This window comes from Littorina saxatilis, linkage group LG11, assembly GCF_037325665.1.
Source record: "Littorina saxatilis isolate snail1 linkage group LG11, US_GU_Lsax_2.0, whole genome shotgun sequence".
Classification (NCBI taxonomy): Eukaryota; Metazoa; Mollusca; class Gastropoda; order Littorinimorpha; family Littorinidae; genus Littorina; species Littorina saxatilis.
This window is the reverse complement of record NC_090255.1, coordinates 27,891,685-27,904,586: the sequence shown is the minus strand read 5'-3', so window position 1 is coordinate 27,904,586 and position 12,902 is coordinate 27,891,685. Positions and strand designations below refer to the sequence as shown.

The 12,902-nt window shown below is 39.8% G+C and overlaps 1 protein-coding gene across 1 annotated transcript in view; it reads left to right on the top strand.

Moving 5' to 3' along the window:
• LOC138980169 (adhesion G-protein coupled receptor G2-like) overlaps window positions 1–10,498 on the top strand; it is a 52,502-nt gene extending 42,004 nt beyond the window's left edge. Inside the window, exons 19-21 of the mRNA XM_070353002.1 lie at window positions 731–800; window positions 3,689–3,876; window positions 6,548–10,498. Of these exons, the coding sequence (XP_070209103.1) occupies window positions 731–800; window positions 3,689–3,876; window positions 6,548–6,810 (521 nt within the window). The 3' untranslated portion in view covers window positions 6,811–10,498. The remainder of the gene's footprint in view (window positions 1–730; window positions 801–3,688; window positions 3,877–6,547) is intronic.
• Window positions 10,499–12,902: the final 2,404 nt, after the last annotated feature.

The window sequence follows — 12,902 nt, the reverse complement described above, 5'->3', positions numbered from 1 at the left end:
AGATGTGTCTTCTTTTATGACGCGTTTTAGAATTGTCAATGATGGATGTTTGGTACAACCGCAGACTAATAAACTGATAACGATTTTATTTTTCAAGATTAATATATTTCTTCACAATAAACGTGCTAATTTTCATTCGAATCATTTGTTTCTGAATGCCCTTTCTCTTCACCAGTGACTCTTGATATGACTGTGTGTTTACAAAATGCTTGTTTTTTTTTTTGTTTTGTTTTTTTTGTTGCGTAATTGGTTTTTTTGGGAAAAAATAACAACTACAGCAAACAACAAGTCGCGTAATGCGAAATTACTACATTTAGTCAAGCTGTGGAACTCACAGAATTAAACTGAACGCACTGCATTTTTTCACAATGACTGTAGTCGGCCGCTAGTGCAAAAGGCAGTAAAAGTGACGAGCCTTTTTAGCGCGGTAGCGGTTGCGCTGTGCTGCATGGCACGCTTTACTGTACCTCTCTTTGTTTTAACTTTCTGAGCGTGTTTTTAATCCAAACATATCATATCTATATATATGTTTTTGGAATCAGGAACCGACAAGGAATAAGATGAAATTTTTATTTTTTATTTTTTTTTAATTCTCTTTTTGTACAGTTTTTTTTTTACATGTATATGCTGTACGTTACAGGACATCACCTAACCGAAAGGACAGAATCAGTGACTCTTGATATGACTGTGTGTTTACAAAATGCGTGTAACTATGTTTGCCTATTCGCAGGTCTTCCTCTGATTCCAGTGATCATCATATTGTCCATTGATGTCGACCTCTACAGTGGTGGGGAACATTAGTAAGTTCTGTCTTTGTTCGTTTGGAAACATACGAAGTTCTGCTTGTTTCGTGGAAGGGGGGGGGGGAGGGGGATGGATCTTTATTTTTCAAGGATAGAGGTTTAAGGCGACGCCATTTCTTACAACCGGTCCCCACCGGGGAGGAGGGACTAGCTATTTGCCATGTTACCATGTGAAAATAGTAACATGTCATTTTCCAGAGAAAAAAATAGTCAGTTATGCTTTTTTTAATGGAGCAAACAAGTTAGATCTAGATCAAACAAGTCGCGTAAGGCGAAAATACAACATTTAGTCAAGCTCAGTCGAACTCACAGAATGAAACTGAACGCATTGCATTTTTTCCGCAAGACCTGTCCACCGCTCGTGGCAAAGGCAGTGACATTGACAATCCAGAAAAGCGCGGTAGCGGTTGCGCTGAGGAGGATAGCACGCTTTTCTATATCTCTATTCTTTTTAACTTTCTGAACGTGTCTTTAATCCAAACATATCATATCTATATGTTTTTGGAATCAGGAACGCACAAGGATTAAGATGCAATTGTTTTTAAATCGATTTCGGAAATTAAATTTTAATCATAATTTTTATATTTTTAATTTTCAGAGCTTGTTTTTAATCCAAATATAACATACTTATATGTTTTTGGAATCAGAAAATGATGCAGACTACGATAAATGTAATTTTGGATCGTTTTATAAAAACAAAATTAAATTACAATTTTCAGATTTTTAATGACCAAAGTCATTAACTAATGTTTAAGCCTCCAAGCTGAAATGCAATACCAAAGGCCGGCCTTCGTCGAAGATTGCTTGGCCCAAATTTCAATCAATTTGATTGAAAAATGAGGGTGTGACAGTGCCGCCTCAACTTTTACAAAATGCCGGATATGACGTCATCAAAGACGTTTATCCAAAAAATGAAAAAAACCTCCGGGGATATCATACCCAGAAACTCTCATGTAAAATGTCATAAAGATCGGTCCAGTAGTTTACTCTGAATCGCTCTACACACACGCACGCACAGACACACACACACACACACACACACACACACACACACACACACACACATACACACACATACACCACGACCCTCGTCTCGATTCCCCCCTCTATGTTAAAAAATGTAGTCACAATTTGACTAAATGTATTAAACAAGTCGCGTAAGGCGAAATAACAACATTTAGTCAAGCTGTCGAACTCACAGAATGAAACTGAACGCACTGCATTATTTTTACCAAGACCGCATACTCGTAGTTTCGTCAGTCCACCGCTCGTGGCAAAGGCAGTGAAATCGACAAGCGCCAGAATAGTGCGGTAATGGTCGCGCTGAGCAGGATAACACACTTTTCTGTATCTCTATTATTTTTAGCGTACTGAGTTTGTTTTAATCCAAACATATCATATCTATATGTTTTTGGAATCAGGGACCAACAAGGAATAAGATGAAATTGTTTCTAAATCGATTTCGGACAATTAATTTTAATCATAATTTCATATTTTTAATTTTCAGAGCTTGTTTGTAATCCAAATATAACATATGCATATGTTTTTGGAATCAGAAAATGACGAAGAATAAGATGAAATTGTTTTTGGATCGTAAAAAAACAAACATTTATAATGACAAGTTTCCGATTTTTAATGACCAAATTCACAAATTAATTTTTAAGCCACCAAACTGAAAAGCAATACCAAAGTCCGGCCTTCGTCGAAGATTGCTTGGCCAAAATTTCAATCAATTTGATTGAAAAATGAAGGCGTGACAGTGCCGCCTCAACTTTTACAAACAGCCGGATATGACGTCATAAAATACATTTATCGAAAAAATGAAAAAATGTATGGGGATATCATACCCAGGAACTCTCATGTAAAATTTCATAAAGATCGGTCCAGTAGTTTACTCTGAATCGCTCTACACACACACACGCACAGACACACACACACACACACACACACACACACACACACACACACACACACACACACACACACACACACACACTAACACACACACACACACACACACACGCACAGACACACATACACCACGACCCTCGTCTCGATTCCCCCTCTATGTTAAAACATTTAGTCAAATCTTGACTAAATGTAAAAAGAGGATTATAGTCGCTTGTTCATTTCAATGCTTGTTCTTCTCTTAGGTGCCAGGAGATTTGTTCCGTATAACTCTCGCTTACTGCATTACGCAAGTCGTATGTATTTAGAGCGATTACTTCCCTTTGGTTATTTGATAATTTGATATAGATAGTATCATGCCATGGTTCAAGGCAAAATAGTGCGTAATGGCAACATTCTTGCTAAACTGAACACAAAAAGATTACTATATTTTTTCTGTGGTAAAGCCCAGATGTTAAATAGCTGTGTTTTGGTTAGAAATACATGTATTTTAAATATGCCTGCAGCCGATATGGAATGAATTTAAAATTACACGGAGAAGCTTCTTCAAATTATACAGGACATTGAAAAAGACTCTCTTCTGTACGCGCACCATAACGAAGAGCAAAAGAACCTGAGAATGGAAGTTGTGACGGTTTTCCGTTCCATTTGTGTGACAACGCCACAAAGACAAACGTTACATGTATGCAACTCTGCATGCTTAGCGAGTGACTGTCCACCTGCATCTGTGCCAAGTGATAGAAACATTCTTCTACGTGCTCACGAGTTATAACCGTTGCACGAAAAGTAACAGGAATTGCCCTGGCGTCTTTTTCAAGGTCACTTACCATGACTTTTTTCTGAGACTACCTGTTCATAACTTGTGTATATTGACTCCCATTTTAAGGCTCCCTCATTTAGAAGACCTGATTGGCTCAGCTTTATGGGTGTCTTCAAATGGGGGGTTCATTGCATTATCTGTATTTTCTGATTCAAAGCTGCTGGATGTCTCGCACGCCGTTCTACTACGCCTTCCTGGCCCCTATCATCATCATGGTCAGCGCCAACATCGTTCTCTACGTCCTCGTCGTCGTCAGCGTCTGTCGTCGGCGTGACATGTCCCATGGTGGCACCAGCTACACCGTCATCAGCATCCGCGCTTCCATCGGCTGCTTCGTCGTGCTGGGTGAGGAATGGACAGATTAAATTGCAAACATTGATATGCTTCCAATTAAACATACTTGGCCATTCCTGGAGAGGGGAGGGGGGGGGAGGTGACACTCTCTTAAATCCTGGTTGAAGTTCTCTGTCGCCTCCCTCTGTCGGAATTCATATTGATGTAGGCTGCTGGCTTTGTATAATCGTGTAATGCAATTTTAAAGTGGTCCTAGCATATCTGTTACTTCATGTAAATCTGTCTTGAATTACACGACATCCCTCCCAGACAAAATAATATTACGTCTCATTTGAATAGAAAGATTGCGTCTCAATCAGATAAGGGACTGGTCCGATTTTTATCGGAATTCTGATATTTTCCTTAGCTCACAGACCATTCTTGAGATCGATGCAAATTCGTTGAGAAAAAAGGGGGGAGGGTGGTGGTATGAACCGTTCAGCTGAAGCTGTCTGCGTCTGAAGTCAGTGCATTCACACCCCAGCACTCGCGTGAACCCATATGTGGTGGTATGAACCGTTCAGCTGAAGCTGTCTGCGTCTGAAGTCAGTGCATTCGCACCCCAGCACTCGCGTGAACCCATAGTAATTGCCGGGGCTTAATTATTCACCGATGGCGGTTTGTGGGTTGTTTTGATTGGCTGCCGATCTCCAAACGCCGAAGGTGAAAAAGGTAGCATCATGGCGTCTGGATTCCGTATTGTTTTGTCGGCTGTGGAAGCTCTTACGATCGACCACCAAAGTGTGAAAAACAAGTGGAAAGCCAACTGGCTGTCAGAAGAAGTGACTGTCACCATCAACAAGAAAGAAAGGCGCCAGCTCATTGGCGACAGTATCACCAAGATATCCATTCCCAGTCAGGCCGTGTGCACGTGGTGCGACAACGGCAACTGCTTGGTGAAATACGGACTTGGTGTAGCATCTATGCATGGGGCAAGCTAGGAAAAGATAACTCTCGCTGCAAACCACGCCCACTCAAAAATCCGGTCGGCGATTTGGCTCCGGACCCCAGGGTCAGGTTACGGCAAAGTACGTCGATTTGAGTGGTTGGTTGTGGACGATACTGACCGGTACCACTAGCAGATACATAGGGCTAGAGGTGCATCGACATTTTTTTCGCCAGGTCGCGAGAATTCTATAAAATAAATGCAAACGAACTTTTGTCATTTTTTTCTTTTTGCGATAGGGCGAGTGCACCACCGAAATTAGTTGATGAGAACGTAGTCGGGTGTTTCATCTTTCATTAGCAACTGAAAAAATAAGGGGAAAGTTTTGTGTGTGTGTGTGTGATTGTTATAAATCACACTTTTGTTTAAAATGGCAATGCTAAAACATATTATTCTTGTGGGTTTTATAGCTTTTTAAAAAGGCATGATCTCATTTTTTGCTATCAGGAGAGGCCCCAAAATGGCCTTTATAATTCTAACATTCATTTTCCGAAGCCCCCCTGAACCCCCTACCGGGGCGTTGCCCCATGACCCCGGCTCACTTTCCTACTTTTTGAACCTTTGCTGGTCTCATGTCTGCTCAATGTGTTTAACTGGAATTTGTACGAGTGTTAAGATGATGTTTTACTTAAAAAGAAAGTATATGAGTGTGAAATGGGTAGCAGGATGGTGTAGTTATGTGGAGGACAACTTTCCATTTTCTTCTTTTGTAGTACATTGATGATGTAAACCAGCACTAACTAATTGGTGATATCAGGGCATCCGTCTCCTAGGAAACATACAGAAACAAATACATCTTTGCTATGCATATTGGACATTTTTGGATGGATTGATTTTATAACTGAAACCTAAAGTAAAGCACAGAAAGCTGATGATTCACATGATTGTTTCCCGGGAAATAACTTATTTTTAGATGTACTAGCAGTCAGGCCCGGCTTCGCCCGGGTGTTTCTGATCTCCCCTTTCTCACAAACCTCTAGAATCTTATTCCCATGTGGATAAGAAAGATAAAAGTGTGAGCTCATACATTTGGATTTATAGGCAAGGCAAGTTTCTATTTCGTTCAATGTGTTCTCTTCTCACACCTACTTTAGTTGCGATCTGATCAAAGCACGCATATGTCATGAGTGAGCGCGTTATACTTTATTGAACAGAGGAGAGAAATCTGTAAATTCACGTGATCTCTCCCTGAGGCGATCGTTTCGTAAACAGAGTCTGGAAAATTCCAGAGACAGATTGTATTATGTGCGATGATTGGAAGGGGGGGAGCGGGGTGTTGGGGGGGGGGATGAGGGGGGGGGGGGCGGGATGATAGCGGCAGCCCTTGAGAATGACACGGTATACGGGTTTGATAAGAGTTACCTCCCTTTCATGGGTGACAAAGCATGACTTGCCTCCCTTGCACTATATAGCCTGTATTCATTAATGGGGAGGGTCATGATCCGATGAAGGAAACAATGTCTCGAGAAACTAAAACGCAGGTGCACATCTGTGGGTCCAGGGCAGTGTGCATGCACAATATCTTGTGGTTACCTTTTGCCATCTCTGAGGTATGGCGACCACACACACACACACACACACACACACACACACACACACACACACACACAAACACACACACACACACTTACATCCATTTTTATATATAGTATAGAATAGATACTTGTAAATAATATAATGCAACTGCACTTTTTGTTATTGTTTTAATGTTGTCATGTCTTGTTTTTCCTACCACAGGTCTGAGTTGGCTCTTTGCCTTCTTTGCCATCGAGGACGCGCGCCTGGTGTTCCAGTATTTGTTCACTTGCACCACCGCCTTTCAGGGGTTTCTAATCTTCGCCATCTTCACGGCACGCGACCCCGCCGTGCGCCAGTTCTGGCTGGACCTGATCTGCAGACGCAAGCTACCTAGGAGAGGGCCGCGTGGGTCGCTGCCACTTATACAGTCTGCTCCATCTAGGCCAGTTACGAAAGAAACCAGCTTCAACCGCTCCAAGTGAAATGTGGTATATTTGGCCCTACACTGGCAAAGTCGCCATAGCGTTATTTCTTGGCTGGATTATAGTCAATGGATTGTCTTGGATATACAATAGACCCCGTTATTTCTGATCATAGCGTCAGTATTGCCATACCATAATCGCTTGGCAGGATTATGATGATAAAACTGGCTTGTATTGAGAATTGACCCCCATATTTCTGATTGAACTGTCAGTATTGCTATAGCACCATTGGTTGGCGGGGTAGCGTTAAAAAGGTAACAGGCTTTCTTGTTAAAAGGATAGACCCTTCATTTCTGCATTACCTGTCAGTATTGTCATGACAATTTCTCCCAACAACTGTCTTGTATATATAATAAACCTTTTATTTTTGCATTACTGTCAGTATTGTCATGACATAATTTCTCCAACAACTGTCTTGTATAGATAATATACATTTTATTTGTGCATTACTGTCAGTATTGTCATGCCATCATTCCTCCAATGACTGTCTTGTACGGAGAAAAGACTCTTTATTTCAGCATTATGTGTACATTAGAGCTCATCATTCGCTGTTACGCCACGTTTGCTTTTCTCCACTGATGAGTGGCAACGCTTTTCTTACTGTTTGCCACATTAATTTAAAAGGGTATGTTTGTTTCTTTCTTTCCTTTTCGTGTTGTTGTTGTTGTTGTTGTTGAGATTTATGTGGACGTTTCACACTGAGTCTCAGTGTGTTTAAAAATATGTGTAGACGTTTGCGGATTATAAAAATGCCAACGTATGAGTTTGATCAAATCCTTATGTCACTGCCAGTCTATACCTACGCTTCTGGGCGTAAATAGACGTAGTGATGAAGAAAACAAACACTCACTAATACAAAAACAAAACAAAACGAACAACACCCGAATCTCAAAAAGAATGTACAGACGAACATACCCGCTTATGAAAAGCTCGCTGATATTGTGATAAGAAAGCTTCCTTATCAAAAAGCAAAATACAAAAAAATATCCCCGCCGAAGGTTTTCTTTGTAAAGACTTACCCAAGCTAACATATACCAATATCGCTAAAGAGAAAGATCGCATATAAGAAGTTTCATTTAGCAATAACAATATTCTGATATTAACTGCCATTTTTCAAACTGATGGTGCAAACCAAAGATGTTACAATTCCAACATAATATAATTATTCCATTTAACAATAACAATAGTCTGATATTAACTGCCATTGTTTAAACTGATGGTGCAAACCAAAGATGTTACAATTCCAAAATAATATAATCATTCCATTTAACAATAACAATATTCTGATATTAACTGCCATTTTTTAAACTGATGGTGCAAACCAAAGATGTTACAATTCCAACATAATATAATTATTCCATATTTCTCTTGTTATCCTTCAGTAATGATACAATCGCACAGTAAAATTAAGTCATGCTCCTCCAATTGTTTCAAGCCTCCAGGCCCATACCATTGCAGCCAAACTGTATCAAGTGTGGTAGCTTCGAGTTGTATTCAGTAATACAGTCGAACCCGCCCTATCGACAACCTTTCATAAACGACATTTTCTCTATAATTCACCGTTTCTTCCAGAAATTCAGTCTATTACGACCACTTTGCGTCTGTCCCTTTGCTTATAGGCATGTTTCATCGTATGACTATTCGGCTACGCCCATTACTCCTTCAGTATCAAGGTCAGTTTACTTGTCTCGAGTTTAAAATGACATGACTCGTACTGAAGCATGTTCGCATCTTTGTAATACTGGCACGGCCATTTGTGTCATGTTGTCTTCAGCTTGCATCAAAATGTCCGCCACTTCAATGCCAAGTTGTCTTCAGCTTGCATCAAAATGTCCGCCACTTCAATGCCAAGTTGTTTTCAGCTTACATCAAAATGTCCGCCACTTCAATGTTGTCTTTAGCTTGCATCAAAATGTCCGCCACCTCAATATTGTCTTCAGCTTGCATCAAAATGTCCGCCACCTCATTATCAATCTTATTGCAAAGGCCTACCCCAAAAGTTCTGCCGGCAACCATCAGGATGGATAGCACAGCGAACAATACTTTAAAATGTACAGTCAGGCAATACGTTTTTCTTCCAGGCGCCCATGTATTCAACAAATACATTCGTTAAAATAAAGACAACTTCAATTAGCAATATGCTTGTGTACTTTCATTTCCGAAGAAGTGGTAGCAGTACACAAGTTTGTTTTGAATATAAACATCGACTGCGATTAAGCGATTGCAGCAGTCATGAAGTTCACGTTAAACGCGAAGAGCAAGTACTTCTCGTGTTTGATTCCTCCTCTAATAACTTATTGAAACTTCAGTCTTGTTATATCAATTATGGCAAGACTGGAATTAAACTTGGTTTACTATACACAACCCTGACATAAATATCATCTGTCTATTGATTGCTCTCGTTACATAATGCAAAAGGTTTGGTTGTTCTTATTTTGCTTGGGTCTAATATAACAAGCAGACTTGACATTTTATGAATTTAAATGTTGGGGGCGACTGCGGTTTCAGTTCTACAAAAATATAGTATATGGACACTTTCCCATTGAAAATCAAGCTTCTCTTCCTGTCCCATGCGGTAGAGCAACGGATACCGATTCTAATGTTATGACTGAAATTAACATGAACAATATTCGAGATCTGTACAAAGCTAACATGTCAAGATTATGTGGCGAGCGGTGTACTTCATAGTAAGTTTGACGCCTTTGTAACTTTTCTTAAATAGGGCTTCTTTCTGTTACTTATGTTTCCCATAAAACATCCATCATAACACTTATGCTTATCGAATGAAACGTTCGGTTACTGAATTACGTTTCCCTATCGTCAAAACAGAAGCTTTGTCCTCAAAATTGCGATGGGTAGGGTGGGATAGGAGGAGGGAGTGTGTGTTTATCTGTGTGTGTGTGTGTGTGTGTGTGTGTGTGTGTGTGTGTGTGTGTGTGTGTGTGTGTGTGTGTTAGCTTTCTAATCGCCTTTTTCGATATGTGCCAATGCAGCAGTGTGTGTGTGTGTGTATGCCTGTTTGTGTGTGCATGTGTGCGACTTTGGCGTTGCGAACTGTCAAGTGTCTGAAATAATCACCACGTTATTGATAAATTACTGTATTTGTGTTGACATTAATATGTGTTCTTGTTTTTTTAAAGGTTTTTGTTTTGTCGTTATTGTAATTCAACACACGTATCCTTCTACATATTATAAATACAAGAACAGCCTGGTAGCTTTCTAACTGACTTTGTCGATATGTGCATATGCAGCAGAGAGTGTGTGTGTGTGTGTGTGTGTGAGTGTGTGTGTGTGTGTGTGTGTGTGTGTGTGTGTGTGTGTGTGTGTGTGTGTGTGTGTGTGTGTGTGTGTATTTGACCTTGGTGTTACAAATATCTTGAATGATGGTTTTTGTTTTGTTTATCATGATCACCACAATATTGATGAAAGCAGGAAACTCACACAATGGTACAGATGCAAGTTCTTTATGCGCGTTCTACTTGTAAATATGATACTAAGACGACATCATTTGCCTTGTTTTTATTTCTTTGTTTACATAATATCATATTATTCGAACTTTGATGATTGGCAAGTATGTAAATAACTAATAGTGTTGAAATTAAAATGTGTTCTTGTTCCTTTGAGGTTTGTGTTGTGTTGTTGTTGTTATTCAACACAGGTATCCTTCGACATAATTATTATACAAACACTTACAGCCTGGAAGCGTTCTAATCGACTTCGTCGATCTGCGCTAATAAAGCAGAGAGTGTGTGTGTGTGTGTGTGAGTGTGTGTGAGTGTGTGTATGTGTGAGAGTGTGTGTGTATGTGTGTGTATGTGTGTGTGTGTGTGTGTGTGTGTGTGTGTGTGTGTGAGAGAGTGATTGTGCGTGCTTGCGAATTATGTGTGTTTGTGCGTGCGTGTGTTTTTATGCGTCTGCAAGAATTTTTACTTTGGACAATAAATGTTCTCCGTGGTAATTGCTCCTGTCATAAATAGACAAACAAATTGAAGGGATATTAAAAATCAACAAGTCGCGTGAAGCGATATGAAAACATTTAGTCTAGCTGTCGGCATTAAAAGTAACAGATAAACACAATAAACAGTTATTTCTAAGACTATATTTTCGATAGTCTCGACTAACCACACCCAAAAAAAGAGACGGGTCACGCTCGCCCCCGGTGTAGCAGCCTATTTTGAAGCAGCCCAGTTTTACCGGGAGGTCATTCTGGGCTAGTCAGTTTTGACCCCCCCCCCCTAGTCAATTTTGACCCCCCTTCAAACTTTAAGAATGAGTACATTAAGACCTTTAGAAACAATATTTATGCATATAAAAATTATGTATACAACTACGTATATCTAAGGTCAAAATCAGCTAGCCCAGAATGACCCCCCGGTCAAAACTGACTAAGCCAGTCAGTTTTGACCCCCCCCCCCTTCAAACTTAAAAAATGAGTACTTTAAGACCGTTTAAAACGAATTGAATGTAAATGTGGACAAAATTTGTTGCAAAATAATATTGCCCAAAAAAAAAACAAAAAAAAAAAAATTGAGAAAGAAACTTCTTTTTTTTTCTAAAAAGTTTCGACGCTTCCCTTCAAACTTCAAGAAAAAGTACATTAGGACTTCAAATGACGAAATGTATGCATATATGTATGCTTCTATGTATCTCAACAGGTTTGCAGGGATGTGTCATTCTGGGTTAGCCAATTTTGACCCCCCCTCCCCCCTCTCCTACCCCCCAGTCAGTTTTGACCTCCCCTTCAAACTTCAAGAATAAGTACGTTAGGACCTTTTAAAACGAAATATATGTATATGTACACAATATTTGTTGGTAAAAAAATCTAAAATAGATAAATACAAAAATTAACATAAAAATAATTTAAAATACAAAGTTTTGACGCTTCCTTTGAAACTTCAAGAATAAGTACACTAGGACCTTTTAAAACGAAATGTACGCATAAATGAATGCATCTATGCATCTCCACAAGTTTGGAGGGGGTCATTCTGAGTCCCGGTCAAAATCAGCTAGCCCAGAATGACCCCCCCGGTCAAAACTGACTAGGCCAGTCAGTTTTGACCCCCCCCCCTTCAAACTTCAAGAATAAGTACTTTAAAACCTTTTAAAGCGAATTAAATGTAAATGTGGACAATATTTGGTGGAAAATGATATTGAAAAAAATCCCCCAAAAATCCAAAAAACTTTCTAACAAAATTAAAAAAAAGTTTCGACGCTTCCCTTAAAACTTCAAGAATAAGTACATAAGGACTTCAGATGACGAAATGTATGCATATATGTACATGCATCTATGTATCTCAACAGGTTTGGGGGATGTGTCATTCTCCTCCTGGTCAAAATCAGCTAAACCCAGAATGACCCCCCCGGTCAAAACTGACTAGGCCAGTCAAAACGAATTGAATGTAAATGTGGACAATATTTATTGCAAAATGACACGACATGATGCGGAGGAGGAGGCCGACATGATGTGTAAGGGGCCGACATAACAGAGAAAGGGCTGACATGATAGAGATGGGGCCGACATGATGTGGAGGGGGCCGATTGATAGAAAGAGGGCCGACATGACAGAGAGGGGGCCGACAGGATAAAGAGGGGGCCAACATGATGGAGAGGGGTCAACATGATAGAGAGAAGGCCTATGTAACAGAGAGGGGGCAGACATGATGTAGAGGGGGCCGACATGATAGAGAGTGGGCCGACATGATAGAGACGAGTCCGACATGATAGAGAGGTGCAATATCATTTTTCACCAAATATTGTCTACATTTACATTTCAATTTGTTTTAAAAGGTTGTTAAAGTACTCATTCTTGAAGTTTGAAGGGAAGCGTCGAAACTTTTTTTTTTTGGTGAAAAAAAAGGTTTTCAATTTTTTTATTTTTTTTTTATTTTTTGGGCAATATCATTTTCCACCAAATATTTTTCCACATTTACATTTAATTCGTTTTAAAAGGTCTTAAAGTACTTATTCTTGAAGTTTGAAGGGGGGGTCAAAACTGACTGGCCTAGTCAGTTATGACCGGGGGGTTATTCTGGGCTAGCTGATTTTGACCGGGAGGTCATTCTGGGCTTTTTTTTTTTTCAATATCATTTTCT